Source organism: Typopeltis vanoorti, chromosome 16, assembly GCF_054136105.1.
Source record: "Typopeltis vanoorti isolate ZY-2024b chromosome 16, IOZ_Tvanoo_1.0, whole genome shotgun sequence".
NCBI lineage: Eukaryota > Metazoa > Arthropoda > Arachnida > Uropygi > Thelyphonidae > Typopeltis > Typopeltis vanoorti.
In genome coordinates, this window is record NC_143564.1 from 21,031,582 (window position 1) to 21,049,411 (window position 17,830).

The window sequence follows — 17,830 nt, forward strand, 5'->3', positions numbered from 1 at the left end:
AATTAACATCAATAAAGCTGATGTAATAGTTAATCAAAATGTCTGCCTTCTACTTGGATACTAATTCCATACATTGTAGTAATGATTTCGTCGTTCTCTCTTGTCTTGTTAGGCATTTCATATATGGTCGTTAGCATCCAAAATTCTCTAATGCAGTGTATCAGTGTTATTAACTTATGCTCATATGATGCCAGGCATAGTCTAAAGGACTGGTTAATAAAGCTGGCTACCCAAGAATAAAGACTTTTTTCTTTTTTTTTTGACTAATGCACAATTGGAATAGTCTTGGCTCAGGTAATTTTAAACCTATCTTAAAAATTCTGTAGAGCCATTATGATGAAAAATACATATGTATCCTTTCCTTGTGTTACACGGTGAACAGCATTATTTTAGATAAATTATGGACTCTACAACTGTATTATAACACGGTATACCATAATTTATCTAAAATGAAAAATACATATGTAATTGCATCATCAAAAGAACATCCTCCAAAATGATGGTTAAACTATTATGGTCCACTTAATTACGTTTCCAATATGTCAACACAATTTAGTGGTACTATTTTCTCAGAAATTCATTTCAGCTGTTCTATAAGGAATTTCTTTAGTCTGTAAATACCTACCATTGCATCTTTCACTCCATCTCAAGCAGGCGTTGCTCATCAGTAAATAATTAATTGTACTTACACCCATCACGATTTGCAAGTATATGCCAATTGGGAAAGTTCCGCAGGTCATAAACTGACTTTTCAATATTTCTTTTGTCTGTACAGAAGAACTTTGCTCTTTACTTGGGGCTTTCTAAACAGTAATTTTGGTAATTAAAAGGTTACTTTTAATTTGGGTGATTAATGTGATATTCTGAAGCAACAGATGTCAATGTACATTAATAAAGCTTGATTAAGCCAAATAAGTGAAATTAATTTGGAAATCACTGTATTGTTTCTCAACAGCAGCTTTTGCATTGACATTACAAAAACCATAAATGAAATGGATGCAGTGTATGCCTTAGTAAAAAAAAATTGAGCCATCATCATTTCAATAAATGCACATGTCAGACACGGTCAACAGTAACATAAACAAAATGACTGCATCTCCCTATCTATTCAAAATCACACCCTAAAATTTTGGGCAGGAAAGAAAAAAAAACAATATAATTTTTTTTCGTTTCCTTAATATCCAATATATTACTTACTTTATGCATTGTATAATGCCTAGTTGTGAGTGTCTGCTAGCCTTGGTTGGCTGAGTGAATAGCATCTCCATTTTCCATCAAGCAGGTGGTGTGTTCAAATCCTGCTGCAGTATTGATGTTTATGAAAGTCTTTAGGTAATAGATAATTTCCATTGCCTAGTGTGGACTTGCATATGATGTTGCTTGAAAAATTACCATGTTTGTTGTCTAGAGCAGCTTTTTGCAAAATATTGAAATATGTCAACCCCTTGAAGTTACATATCAAAAAACTAATGTCAAAATATGGGATAAATCAGTTCATTATACTTTATTTTGATTCGGCAGATGTATCCTTTCTGTGGATTGGGGAATGTATTTAACTCTCTTTTTTTATACACTACATAATTCATATAAAACACTCGTGTGAATACTTTCGCCAACTCAGGTGAATGCTGTATTTGATAAAGTCAAAAGCATAAATTTATACATATTCATAAATCTTGTAAATTCATTTAAACATACAAAATAGTATATATATTATTAAAGTATTTGAATTCCTTCACCAAAATGATTAAACTCGTACTTCATTTTCTTACTATTTTTTCCAGCAGCCAAAAGTGAATGTCCTAAAGAAAAGAATGCCTTAAATGCAAGAGATGGATACAGTGATAATACATCAACTGAACTTTTAAAAACATCTGGAAAATGTGATTTAAATGATAAAAATTTTACAAATTCTCCATATCAGGACAACTGTAAAAATAGTCAAGGTGTTAGTTCTGTTGATTCCTCACAAGACTACGATGAAAGCTTAGCAGATAGTGAAGTCTGTGACTCATCAAATGGATATAGTGCTCATGCAGTTCATAGTGACCAATCTGAAGATAGTAGTTTAACTGATAGTGAGAGGACATTAATAGGTGATGAATTATCACCACGAAATAATTCTCCTGATATAGGAACAGAAATGGAAAATGATTCAGATACACAGGAAGTAGGAGGAAGTAGACTGACAACTTGCAGTGTTGGTTCATCAAAATTAGTTGCTGAATGTCTCAGTAGTAATTCAAAGAAAAGTGCTCATTCTTATGTGCCATTTGACAGTGAAAGTAATTCTGGTCAGGAGGAGAATAATAAAGGATTAAAACTGTGCACTGATGAGTCAGCTACCTCTCTAGATACAGGCAAAGAAAATAGTGGTGAAACTGAAAGTCCAGCTGACTCAGTTCAGTCAAAAGATGGATTGAGGCACTATTTTCGAGCATACCCATATACTGACTTAGAGACAGGAGACAGAAGTAAGTATTAATTTTCTTTCATTTTACTTATACCTCTAAATTTTTAATATATATACATAAACAAGAATGCAAATTATACATTGATGAAGAGAAACTTGAAAAGCATGGTGTAGAAATTTTGGATAGCCCTGTAAAGTGTAAAGTTAATAAAATTATTTAATTAAGTAACATACGCTGCCTTAGAAATTTTGATTTCTTCTTGCTCTGCTGAGCAGAAAACCTATGTATAAAATTTAAAAAATGAATAAAAATAAAACTGTAGTCATAGCAGTGAAATAACAGGACAGCACAGTGATACCAGTTATCTTATAGGAATACTGGACTATAGATAATTACAAGAGATAAAATGATAACCACTGACTCTGGCAACCCATTCCATTCATTCACAACTCTTCAAGTGAAAAATCTAGTCCTTGCACTCCTACTAACCACACTTTTACTCCACTTCAGGGGATGACCTCTTGTTTCACCCTTCTAGCTAAGTACTGAAACATTTCCCCTGCATCTGTTCTGTAAAACCTTTTAATCACTTAGATGTTCCTATCATATCCCCTCTTTTTTGCAGATCTACCAACTTCTGCAGTCCACACACCCTCAATCTGTCCTCATAGGTAACTTTCCACAGACCACTCGCATCTTGGTTGCTCACTTCTGAATTCTCTACATGACTTCTCATCCCCAAGAAAAGCAGGAGACCAGACTTTAGCACAGTAATCCAAATGTCATTCTTCTTTATATGGCCTTGATACATTCACAACTTCCTTATCTCTACTTGTGTGTTCTTCAGTAGGCCAAATAATCTTATGACTACCTTAACAATATGACCTCTAAACTGCAACTCTCTGTCTACCACCACTCCTAAATTTCTAGCTTTATCTATTTCCTGGAGTACAGTGCCATCAGTATGATACACAGCTTGTTATCTATTTTTCCCAAAATGCATGACTTTACATTTCTCACATTAAACCGAATTAAAAATGAAACCACATTAAAATTAATTTTTAAAAAATCATTCAAAAAATGACCAACAGGAGAAATAGAGTGCTATGAATAAGAAAATAGTGAATTTTGCATATCATGATAGCCATAAGGCAGTATAAATGAAGAAGCAAGACTGACTCTATAGTCATTCGACTTGTGGGGATGGCTCTCAGTTTGCCTGAATGTGACTTGCTTGTGAAATGTTTCTATAGGAATGGGGAAAAGGCTGCAGCAGCACTTCATGAGTGCAGACACCCAAAGACTGCGAAAAGGCCGAATGATGCCAAATGCAGTACAACACATGGTTTGTTGCTTGAAAAGACAGTCAGTTTGACATTCTAACCAGGAAGAGGGTGTAAGTGTAAATCTGAAATTCTGAAAATATTGCAACTGCAGTGGTTGAGCAGTTAAATGAGAATGCTGTAGGCATACAGTGCACATGCTGTAGCAAGACAAATAGATTTGCCATACACAATGGTGTGGAGAACTTTGCTTAAATCATTGTAATGCTATCCATATAAACTCAGCCACAGCTGTTGCAAACAGGATATGCCAGAGTTGCAAACAGGATATGCCAGCATCTGATAAATGTTTGTGTTGACATTTCTGGCACACATGTATGTGAACAAGGATTAGTCTTGGAACATACTAGTAAGATGAAGTGCATTTTCATGTTTGTGGAATAGTAATCATTCAAAACTGCTGCATCAGGAGTAAAGAGAATCCCTGTTCATTTCAAAGTTCTCTTACATTCACTAAAGGTCACAGTGTGGATAGGGCTTCTGCCATGTTCATTATTGGGCTTTTTTTTTTTTAAGAAATCCATCAAACTGGACCTGACCTTGCACATTCATGACTGCATGTTATTGGGATACATTTTGCTTCTATCTCACACTAGACAGCCTCTTTTTATGTTGATTGATGTTCTTCAGCTATCATTCATAATGCCTCTTCTCCTCCTACCTGATTTCCTCTAATTTCTCTGAAATACAATATCCCTTTCATTCTATGTATGTATACCAGATCTCCTCATAACTTTTTTGATCAAGTCAAGCTGACCAATGTCAAAAACTTTTCTCCTTTATTACTGATACTTATGGCATTTGTAAACATGCATTTGAACATCCACTTGGGCCCACAGCTATGCCTATGCATAATGTCATTACAAGCCTATTCAGATTCGAAACCTGAGATACTGAACTCAGCTTTCACAGTCATTTCTGCACTCACACTCTTTATCCCAGGGGTGGCTATTCACATGCTTGATTGCATTCCCCCTGATATCTTTAGTTCTCCTGATTTGTACTTCCAACCTCTAACTGAACAACGCTTTCTCCAAACATCTAATTTGAAAGCATTCAAATGCAGTTTATCAGACATGTACAAGTCCTTTTGTCTATCAAATTGCCTCTATACATCTATAAACTACACACTGTTCCTCCTGCACAATCTTCTCAATGACTCATTAGCAATCATGGCCATTTTTCTCAGTTCTGTCCTATTATACCAAGGCAGCAGACTCAGTCTTTACTTTCTTACCCTTCATTTTTGCTTCTTTCAATAACTTTCATATCCTATCTCACTGCATATTTCTCATCTTTCAAATCATTCAGGTTTGCCAAAACAACTCTCCTTGTAGAAACTGGAATAGAAAGCATAATGAATAAGCTAGAACCTGGTGATTGTTAAATTGTTAAATAAACTGGTGATTGTTAAATTAAGACATTTATTGATGTCAAGAAAGATGAAAGGACTTATCTTCATTTTTTACTTGGAGCTTAAAGAGAATGGATAATATTCATCTATTTCTTGTTTGCAGTGAGTATTACTATTGTTATTATTATACAGGCACATCCATGGAGTCCAAAGACTCGACGCAGGAGACCCGATTTTTCCACACAATCTATCATACCTCTTCTTTAACAGACAAAGCACTCGCAACCGACTTTTGCAATCTATTCCACTCATTCACAACTATCCAAGCTAAAAATCTAGTTCTCACAAGCTTTATTCCACAACTTTATTCAACTTCCAGGGGTGACTCCTAGTTCTGGTACCTCTGGCCAAGTGCTGAAACATTTCCCCTACATCAATCCTTTAAAACCTTTAAGCAACTTAAATGTTTCTATCATATTCCCTGTTTTCCTCCTGTCAACCAACTTCGGCAATCCGCACACCCTCAGTCTACCCTCATAAGGAACATTCCACAGGCCACTCACCATCTTTGTCACTCGTGTCTGAATCCTCTCCACTGCTTCCTCATCCCCAGGGGACCAGACTTGAGTACAATAATCCAGATGTGGGCATATCAAGACTTTATAAAGAGGAATAAGGAAATTGTTATCTCTACATGTTAATGTGTTCTTCAATAGGTAAGTAATCTTATAGGCTATTGAAGAACACATTAACATGTTGAGATAGCAATTTCCTTATTCCTCTTTATAAAGTCTTGATATGCCCACATCTGGATTGGCTCTTAGCAATATGTCCTCTAAATTTAAATTCTCTGTTTACTACCACTCCTATACCTCTAGCTTTATCTATTTCCTGGAGTACAGTGCCATCAATATGATACATGACTTATAATCTGTTTTTGCCTCGATTCTGCTCTTTCCACATACCACGTTTTGATATCTCTCCAGCAGACATCCTCTTATCCATTTAACCCGTGTTGTGTCCATCCCTATAGTAACTTTCATTTTTGCCAGCATGCTATTTTACTGCAAGAGATAGAAGTACTACCTGCGTAAAGTAGATGTATTTCTTAAAGGAATGTATTGATTCTTGTAAAACATTAAGCACCTAATGCAGATATTGTAAATTAATTCAAGAAAGGTATGACAATTGGTGTGGGTGATATGTAGCCTCCTTTGATTGAGTTCCTAACTCCCTTTAAGTCTAATAATAATACTTAAATATAAAGAGCCAATAGGCTTCATTTCGGCGATATAAACATTATTTAAATTAAGGGGATATTAATCCCACATTGTTTTAAAACCGAATAAGAAACTCAAAGATTGGAATCAGAGTTTCATGCCGAATATAGTAAACTATAAAAGTATCGGCGATTACTAGCGTGAGCTAATGCAAGTAGTCCTAGTACGTAGCACAATCTCGGGCAACTCGTTGCAAAGATGGGTAAAGTTCTGATCGCTATTCTTGGTATTTTCCATAATGTAAAAACACATTTTCTAGGAAATGTATGCTGTTATTATATTATGGTGGGAGGTCACTACCCAGACCAGATTCAGCCTTTTTTGAGGCTTCATCATTTAGTAGTGTACTTCATCATTTGGGATGCTTAAGGATCAAAGCTGTATAACTGAGAGGAGACCTCCACATAGCCTTTAAAGGAATGCGCAGAACCGACCAGGGCTTCTGACCTAATGTCCAATCCTCACCTTCTCGTGGTGCACCCTGTTGGGTATCTACTTTGATACTGAACGAACGAGGATGGGCTGGCAATTTGGGATTTAGCCGACCAAATTGTATTCTTATTGGTTAAACCAAAATAAAAAATGATGGTACAACATGACAAAATTTCATGCCGGCTGGGGCGTCACCCTGTTAAACAAGGCCCCCATTGTTTTCGCCAGGGAACCAGGACGAACAGCGAAAAGTCAGCTACTGGAACAAATCTGAAAACAAACCCCAACTCAACATCACCAGAGTTAAAAATTGGTACTATCAACGTAAGAAGCCTGAATGGCAAAGAAATGGAGCTAACTGAGGAATTAGATAAGTACCAGATCAACATAATAGGGGTGACTGAAACAAAAAAGACAAAAACTGGTGAGATCTTTCTGAGCAATAAATACAAAATGTTATATTCTGGCAATGAAAATCAAGGAAAAGAAGAAGTAGCCATAGTATTCAACACGAAATACGAGGCTAATCTTCTTGAATGGCAGTCAGTCTCCAGTAGAGTAATGTAGGCAAATATGAGAACGGGGAACTGGACAATGAGACTTATTTGTGCCTATGGTCCCACAGAAGGTTCTACTAAGGTAGAAGTGGAGGAATTTTTGACGCTTTAGAAAAAGCAACTGACACAATGAAAAAGGAAAAGTTGGTCCTTGTTGAGGATCTAAATAGCAGAGTAGGAAATGATTGTGAGACATACAAAAATATTTTGGGAAAATTTGGAGAAAAGAGCAAAGCTAATAATAATGGCAAATATCTGTTGGATTTCTGCTCAGGACATGGACTGGTTATTACTAACACCATGTTCCAACATAGAAATGTGCACAAATTCACATGGAGAGAAGAGGCTAGGAATAAGAAAAGTCTCATTGACTATGTTATTGTTGATAGTGATGTTTTCTCCCTGGTGCAGGACACCAGAGTGTACAGAGGATTTGAAATTGGAAGTGATCACTATTTAGTCTTGAGCAAGATAAAGTTGAATTTCATATTGAAAAGAATAACATGTAAGAAAATTTTAAAGCGAATAAAAGTTGAGCAGCTCTCAGATGTGAACTGTAGACTAAAATACAGAAAGATTATTGAAAAGAAAATGAAAGAGTTTGAGAACAGGAATCAAACCTTGGAGATTCAGTGGGAAGCTCTGAAGAAAACATTGATTGATTCTGCCAGCAAGGCATGTGGTAAGACCGTCTGCAAGGATAGAAAAATCAGAACTCCCTGGTGGACACAGGAAGTTAAAGAGGCAGTGAAGGAAAAGAAAGCATATCAAAAGTTCCTGGCAAATAAGTCAGCTTTTACTCTTACAGAATACAGAGACAAATGTAAGAAAGCTAAAAAGTGTGTAAAACTAGCTAAACAAACGTCATGGGAGGACTTTGGCAAGAATATAGAAAATAAATATCAAGAAGGTGGCAAAATATTCTGGAGGTTGTTGAAGAAGCTTAGGAATGGATGAAAGAGTGCTGTAAAAGGAGTTAGAGATGATAAAGGTGACATGAAAACAGGAGAAAGAGATATCCTTGAAGTATGGAGTAATTACTTTGAAAAACTGCTAAATGAAACAAGCAGTGATGACAGCACAGTGATAAAAAACACTGACCAGGCATGCAGTCAGGAATACATATCCATATTTGAAGTAGAAAAAGCCATCAAAGGCTCGAAATGTGGAAAGGCAGCAGGAGTAGATGATATTCGACCAGAAATGCTGAAGTATGGTGATATAAAAGTCCTACAGTGGCTGCACTGCATAGTTCAGAAAGCCTGGACAGAGGGACGAATTCCTGATGATTGGAGTAGAGCTCTCATAGTACCCATATATAAAAAGAGAAATAAAACTGAATGTGGGAATTACAGAGATATTTCCCTACTGAGTGTTCCTGGCAAGATATATGCAAGTATACTTGAGAAACGGTTGAGAAGAATTGTGGAAGAAAATCTTGGTGAAGCACAAGCTGGATTCAGGCCAAATAGAGGCTGTCAGGATCAGATCTTCACTTTACGACAAATAGTCGAGAAAGCATGGGAATATAACAAAGATCTGTATTTAAGTTTTGTCGATTTGGAAAAGGCATATGACAAGGTGCCAAGAGAGAAGCTATTCAATACGCTGCAGTTATATGGTGTCAATGGGGCATTATATCTAGCAATACTTAGTCTTTATTTGAGTTGTAAGTCAGCAGTTAAAATTGAAGGAAGTACAGGAAGATGGTTTAATGTTAAATCTGGTGTGAGACAAGGATGTACATTATCCCCTCTGTTATTCATTATCTATATGGATCACATTATGAAGGAAAGTGGTATGAAACCTGATATCAAAATTGGAGATGTTAATGTCAACTCTTTGCTTTATGCGGATGATGTTATACTTCTAAATAAATTTGCTACAAGTCCGCAAGATTCCCTGACTAAATTGAATAACTGTTGTAATAGATATGGTATGAAGGTCACCAATAAAAAGACAAAGACAATGAAAATAGGCAGAATCATTGAAAATGTCAACTGTGTTGTGAATGGAGAACCTGTGGAACAAGTAAAACATTTCAGGTACTTAGGCACGATTTTTACTGAAGATGGTAAATTAAATATAGAAATAGACAACAGAATCAGCAAAGCTGGTATGGTGGGAAGTCAATTGAATAAATTCATATGGAATAATAGAGAAATTAGTCGGAAAACTAAATTAGCTGTATACAAGACAGTGTTCAAACCAGTTTTAACCTATGGATCTGAGAGCTGGGTCAGAAGTAAAACACTTGACCAAAGACTAGAGACCGCAGGTATGAGAGTCCTGAGAAAGATTAGAGGCGTGAACAGATGGCATCAATGGCAATATATATTAAAAATGAGGATATTAGGAAAGAACTTGACATTGTCAGCATCCAGGAATGCGTTAGCAGAGCTAATCTCAGGTGGTATGGTTACTTAAATAGAATGGGAGAGGAAAGATTAGCAAAACAAGTGTTCTCTGCCAGGTTGGCAGGAAAACGACCCAGAGGAAGACCAAGATATAGGTGGATTGATACGGTACAAAGTGCCTTAGGCGATAGAAAAATAAGATCTGATAATGTTGGAGTCTTGACAAGTAACAGACTGATTTGGAGGAAAATTGTAGATAGGAAGTTAGTAATGATGTAATTTTTTTCATGTAATACTGTCATATCCTGTACACCCCTTGAGGGTACATGGCAGGAATTTGATGATGATCATCATTTAATAGCTAGACCAAATAGATACCAAAGGGTATAACGAAAACTTTACTCACCTTTGCAATGAGTTTCCCGAGATTGTACTACGTACTAGGACTATTTGCATTAGCTCATGCTAGTAATCGCCGATACTTTTATAGTTTACTATATTTGGCATGAAACTCTCTGATTCCAATCTTTGAGTTTCTTATTCGGTTTTAAAACAATGTGGGATTAATATCCCCTTAATTTAAATAATGTTTATATTGCTGAAATGAAGCCTATTGGCTCTTTATATTTAAGTAACTTAATGGTTGCACCTATTTGACAACTCGTATAGCAGAGTATATAAGTTCTTTTCGTTATACCCTTTGGTATCTATTTGGTCTTGCTACTCACTGATGAAGCCTCAAAAAAGGCTGAAATCGATCTTGGTAGTGACCTCCCACCATAATATAATAACAGCATACATTTCCTAGAAAATGTGTTTTTACATTATGGAAAATACCAAGATAGCGATCAGAACTTTACCCATCTTTGCAACGAGTTTCCCGAGATTGTACTACGTACTAGGACTACTTGCATTAGCTCACACTAGTAATCGCCGATACTTTTATAGTTTACTATATTCGGCATGAAACTCTCTGATTCCAATCTTTGAGTTTCTTATTCGGTTTTAAAACAATGTGGGATTAATATCCCCTTAATTTAAATAATGTCTAATAATAATAGTATATCTGCAGAGTTGGTAATCTCTGTCATTTTGCTTTATAAAAACTGTATAAATTGTATATTCCCAACAGTAGTGCATATTGTCTACTAAAAGAAAAGAAAAGAAAAGAATTGTGCTTCATCTTGAAGTTATGTTCAAAATAATTGAAAGATTTTGACAAGTTACTCTGTGAGCTATCTTCATGGTATACCACTTATGCAAATTTAAAAATAGAAATAATTATAGAATTTTTATTAACTGTTGGTGAATTACAATTACGTAATTCATGGGAAAGCAAAAGGATTTCTCTTCTAACATATCATTGGTTTCTCTAGAATAAACAATTCATGATTCATTGTGTGTCTCAACAGATGGTAAAACAGAAGTACAAGCATACAAGATGATTTAAGTGAGAAGTTCTGGTTGGTTCACATTCCTTTAAGAGCTGTATAGAGATTTTCTTCCAGTTATCCAACTTTGACCCTTAAGCACCTTCTTCTATTACTTTTGTTGTAGTAGTTTGTTGTTAATAGCAGAACAAAATAAGCAACCATCAAACAGTTGCAATCATTTACAGCATGTAAAATCTTGTATCAGCCTGGAAAATCAAATGCTTGAATCATTTAATTTTCCAACATTGCACTTTGATGACCATTAATTTCTTTTTTTCTTTTTTTTTTTTGTTCCCAAAGAACTTTATTAAAGATAATTACTTTCATGAAACAATTATTTTAGAAATTGTGCATGCGTATGTATATGTTAAAAAGTTTATTGTTTCATCTAAATTGTTTGTTTTTTCAAATTTCAAGTTATAAATCACTTCACAGGATGCTTACAAGAAAACAAAAATCTTTTGTTTATTATTTTTTTTCTTCAATGATGTTTGTGTATTTGAGTCTATAATTCACATCTGAGAGCTGCTCATCTTTAATTTGTTTTCAAACTTTCTTAGGCACTTTTATTTTCAATATGAAATTCAATTTTATCCTGCTCAAAATTAAGTAGTGATCACTTGCTATTTCAAACCGTCTGTATACTCTTGTGTCCTGAACTAGTGGGAAAACATCGCTATCAACTATAACATAGTCAGTGAGACTTTTCTTATTTCTTGCATCTTCTCTCCATGTGAATTTGTGCACATTTTTTATGTTGGAATATGGTATTATTAATAACTAATCCATATCCTGAACAGAAATCCAGCAAGCATTTACTATTATTATTAGCTTTGTGTGTGTGTGTGGTAATCATTTCCTACTCAGCTGTTTGTTTAGATCTCCATCAAGGACCAACTTTTCCTTTTTTCATTTTACCAGCTACCTTCTCTAATGCCTCAAAGAATTCCTCCAATTCTTCCTTGGTAGAATCTTCTGTGGGACAATAAGCTTTAATAAGTCTCATTGTCCAGTTCCCCATGTATTATTTGCCCACCTCACTCTACTTGATAATGCCTTCCATTCAAGAAGATTATCCTCATTTAGTGTTGAATACTGTAGCTGCTTTCTTTTCCCTGATTGGTATTGCCTGAATATTATATTTGTATTTTGTATAAAACATTTTGTATTTGTCGCTTAGAAAGATCTCACATGTTTTTTTTTTTTTTTTTTTGTCTTTGTTTTAATGATGCCTGTTATGTTGATCTGGTATTTATCCATTACTTCTGCTAGTCCCATTTCTTTTCCATTGATCATTACATGGTTGATCCATGATCCATGCTAACCATGCTTGATCATTGCATGAGTAGCCATCTTTATGTGGTGTTCCTGGTTTATCTTGATTCCCAAGTTTCATCTGAGATTATGCATAATATACATTTTTGAGAGATTCTGTAATGATTTGATGCATGTTTTTCCAACCAACACCAACTAGCATAGGTTTTAATTAATGTTCCTTGACTATTTACATGATACACAAGCTCTTACTGGCATGATTTATAGCTAAAAATGAAATGCAATTTTTTTTATAATATAATATGCTCAAACAGAAAATCTTACTCATATTTAACATCCTAGTTCCACCACTTACATTAATTACATTAATGTAAGCGGTGGAAAACAAAACACAGTTAATTACATTAACTGTGTTTTGTTTTCACATCTCATGAAGTCTAGAATGTTCTTTATTGCAAACATGGTTCCAACTTTTCCACTACAAATCAAACAACAACAACAACAAAAAAAATTAAGTTAGCATTATATTTGATTATTGATTATATAAAAGGTATATACTGTTTTTTAAATTGCATGTGATAATGAAAAATGTTGCCATTGTAATTTTAAGCATACTTTGAATTACTAAATGACAGCAGACTTGTCACCATGAACTAAGTTGACCTGTGCTGTTGATACATGATGCATTTTATAATCTGTTGATTTAAAAGATATTTGAGTACTTTAAATTCAAAAAATTAATACCTAGTGAGAACCATCCCCAGATCACAATCAGACTGATCATAAATTCATGAATTTTTGTATATTACTTTACTCTTGATTTCCATTTGGGAGAAGAAGAAAAAATCAGCAATTATGTTGGATTTTTTTTTATCATTGAACTGAAAGTAAAATTGAATTTACTGCATAATAGTGACAAAAATGTATTATATTAATTACTCTAGTGTGTCCAATAAGAAAAAGTTGGATTTGTATAATATTGTATAAAGTGGCACTTGGAGAAATACCGTATAAAGCAGGATAGTATCATCGTTAGCCATTAAGTCATTAGGATCATGGTTTTTATCATCATATCTTCAGTAGAGCATAATTTGTTAAATATGATATACTTGACAAATACACTTTCGGGAAGTAATAAAATGAACTTTCTTCCACACATTATCAGGTTGATAGCTAACCTGTGCAATGAGTGAGAGATCAAAGCAGGTGTAAGTTCCAACTGATTGGATTTAGGTTGTCAATGGAGCTGGGCAAGGTTGCCTACTTTCTCCTTACTTATTCCACATCTACATTGAAGACATCATTCAGGTCATCCAAGTGATGACATGAAGAAATTAGGCAGTGGGTAGGTCACCAATCTGGGATATGTTTGATACATTGCTCCTCTGTAATGATAGGAAAGAGTTTGAACAAATCTCTGACAGAGCTAGTAACATTAGTATGAACAGAATACTTAAACTCAATTCAAAGTAGAATTGTAGAGTAGATGTCTATTGATGTGGATATTTGTCTATAGCAAAGTTTGTGAAGTTATTTATTTCATATTCAAACACAAGTGGTACAGTAGTAAGTTATTTGTGAAGTAAGAAAGAAGAGTGCATTGCAATATCATCAGCAGAACTGTAGATTGGATTTACAGCTAGGGAAGTTTGTTGATATGCAGAAGAAAAAGAGTAGGCAAATGGATCCCTGTGTTAGCTTAGCATTAGTTGCATAGTTTAAGTATAAAGGTCCATCCACCTTCATACATTAATGCATTATTATTACATGGGCATCGCATGGATTCATCATGCAAGCCCATACTGACAATTATTGACACAATCGTACTGTTTCTTAAACTCAGTCACCAACAGAACACTCTCTCCAATCCATTCTATTCATTCACCACTTGCTTCAAGCAAAATATGTAGTCCTTGTACTCGTGCTATACACACATACATTACACAATCTCTGGGGTGGGGGGGGGGTACTTGTCCAGTTATATATTGAAAGATTTCTTTACCATCTACTCTCTAAAGCCCCTTAAGTAATATATATGCTTCTGTCATACCCCCTCCCCTCTTTTCCACTTATCAGCTAAACTACACTGACCTACAAACCAGATATATCATTTTAAGCACTTGCTTATGAATCCTTTTCACCATCCATGAAACCTAGGCAACCAAATCTGTACACAGTAGTCCAAATATGATCTTATCCATGCATTATAAAGAGGGATGTTACAGTGAACATTTGCTACAAATGCCACCTTAGAAATGAAAGAGAGAGAAAAGTGAGACGAACAGTGATCAAAGAAGCCAAAAAAAGGTGTTATGCAGCAGATTACAGATGTAACCAAAACCATTGAGGTTGAAACTAAGCTTATATATATTTCTGAAGCGAATATAGAAAGCTTTGGGGAGGACTGCCTTTTTCTTGCATGTATTTGATTTTTTAATTTACTGGAATTTTTCTTTACATCAGTTATAAACATTACAATTGATTTATAGTTATCCATGTACCATTTGCTAACTATAGAACAGCAGGTATGGTTATACCTATTATTATTGTTGTCATCTCCAGGTAGCCTGAAAACTCAGTATAGAAGGTCCACACAGTGCCTATAATATCCCCTTATTAAACTCATTCACTGAGAGCACTCATGACTCCCTATGACAACTCATTTCATGCAACTGCACACTCACAGCACAGAATATAATACTTGTGCCCTTGATAACTGCTTGCTTACATGACTTCTAGGAGTGATGCTAGTTCTCTCCCATTTTGTCAGGTATTGAAAAATTTCTTCGACTTCTTATAAAACCCCAAGCAGTAACTTGTGTGTTTCTATCATATTCCCTCTTTTCTACCTGTCAGCTAAAATTTGTAACATAAACCTTCAGTCAATCCTAATAGGGAACACTATGAAGACCAGTCATCATGTCAGTCATTCACCTCTGGCTCATCTCCACCACTTCCTCATCCGCAAGAAAATCCAATAACCAAATCTATGCACAGTAGTCCAGTGTGATGTATTAAATCTATACAAAGTGTAATAATAACTCATTATATCTCCTTCTCAACGTGTTTCTTAACACTCAAGTAATCCTTTGAGTTATTTTGTCTATATTTGCAATATGATATCTGAGAGATACCAAAAGGAAACCTGGAAGAGCATTATTATTAAGAAAATAATAAAATATTAAGAAAGTTGGAAGAAAATGGAGAAGAAAGGCCCAAGACAGGAATAGCTGGACTCTTTACGACCTGCAGTCATGGAGAAATCCTGACTGAAATCACAGGTCCATCAAGGTAATATGAACTTTCACTTTCTACCCACCATCATTCCCAAATCCTTCATCTCTTCAATTTCTTGCAGTCCATCTATGTAATACACAACTTGTAGTCTTTTCATCCCAAAGTACATAGCCTGACATTTGAATACACTGCTGTCACAATATATGCTGTTATCATAATCTACATTATCTTCATTAACTATTGCTCTTTCCAGTTTAGCATTATTAGTAAACAGCTGAATATTCCCCCCTCGATAATTCCCAATTAATGCATAAATTGTACAGCAATGGTCTTAGCACTTACTCCTGTGGGATGATCTACTGGTGTCTTGTCCATGTCAACCAACTTCATGTCCTTCATTTGCTTTAGTTTACATTTTGCAATTATTCATACAGAGGCAGCAGAGGGCCCCCCCCACCCACCCAGAAAACTTGTTTCATCTTGCAAAACAGAAGAACACGTGCAATTTAGAAACATAACTGGCCCCATATCTTTAGTTGATTTGGCCATAAATCAAACACAAACAAACCATGCAGAATCCTGTGAAATGTCCTTGTAGTTCTTTCATTTCATGAAAGATGTGACTTTCATCCACAAAAGGTTGTGAATCTGTAGATTAGTACCATGGGTGAGTTAATTTTTTATTTATTTATGTAATCCAGAAACCTTACTCTAGAAACCAAACATGGAACTTTTTTGGACTTCCAGTAAGCTGGGCATTAGGCTTACACTGGCCTCTGAAATTTCCCACCTTAAAGACGTGCAGACATCCATGCCTATATTTATTCAGTCACCCAAGCCAGCAGACCAGTCAGTATACATAGAGCCACTGAGTGGTCTATAATTGCTACCTCTGTCTTCAAATCAGACTGTTTAATTATCAGCAATGGCAGACTCCCAAGTTGATGGAAAGAGGACAAGATAGTCTGGTTACAGGCACTGTTATGCCCTCTTGCACTTTCTCATAATACATAGGTTGATATCTCATCCAAACTAATAGCTGTATTCTCAATGAATATATACATGAAAGTTGATCATTTGAGTCGGGGGTCTTCAATGCATGGCCCGCTGAGCTCTTTGCCATGTCCCACCGGCCATTTTGAAAAAAATCTCTACTTAACATTAAAACCCGATTAAATAAAAAATAATTTCAATGAAGCACGTGGGCCACTAAGCTATACTAGCTATATTGCAGTATTTAGAATTGTAAGATGCTGTCCAGATTCACAAGGAACGCTGTTCATTTGATACTTTACTTAAAATCCTGTAAAAATAAGTATTAAATAGACATGCTTCTTCAGCCATCTACCAATGCCAAATGGTACTTAAGTACTAGTACTAATGTCACAGGTAGATGGCTGAAGCAGTATTTTGTTCGAGTGTGCTGTCTAGTGCCTTCTAGATACATCTAGAAGGTTCTCAATACTTCGTTATTTTCATATAAATACAAGAGGATCTCATCCACAGTCAGTCAGTCAGTCATGAACAGTGTGATATTCGTGTATAAGCATACGCAGGTTCGTCGTCAGCCATAGCCTATTGTGGTTTATATTTCCAGACTTTTTTCATTAGTGTGAGACATATTTAGTGGATAATAACCATTACACGGCCATTTTGGATCATTTCATGGGTTCACCTCCTATCACTATGGCGTCTACGAGTAAAAGGCGTAAATCAAGTGATTCTTGTCGGGTTTTTAATGAAAAGTGGACCAATTTGTACTTTTTTGTGCTGATCAACGATAAGCCAGTGTGTTTAATTTGTTGTGAGTCAGTGTCAGTATCAAAAGAATACAATATAGAACGACACTATGAGACAAAGCATGCGTCCACTTTCGATCACCTTCAAGGACGGCTTCGTGTGGATAAAGTGAACCATCTCCAAATTGATTTAAAATGCTGCAGGGTATGTTTAAAAGGCAAAGGGAAGAGAGCAATGTGTGTTAAAGTAAGTTATGTAATAGCTAAACTAAAATAGAAAAAATTGCTAAAAAAATCAAAAGCCTTCTTGGATGGCGAGTTCGTGAAAGAGTGTCTCATCGCTACTGGGGATATTCTGTGCCCAAATAATAAGGAAGTGTTTCAAAAACCAAGTTTTCCTGGGGCATCT

At 35.3% G+C, this 17,830-nt stretch overlaps 1 protein-coding gene across 1 annotated transcript in view; it reads left to right on the top strand.

Moving 5' to 3' along the window:
- Positions 1 to 17,830, top strand: part of Usp47 (ubiquitin specific protease 47) — a 572,957-nt gene that overhangs the window by 431,625 nt on the left and 123,502 nt on the right. Inside the window, exon 25 of the mRNA XM_090406134.1 lies at positions 1,785 to 2,474. Coding sequence (XP_090262260.1) covers positions 1,785 to 2,474 — 690 coding nt within the window. The remainder of the gene's footprint in view (positions 1 to 1,784; positions 2,475 to 17,830) is intronic.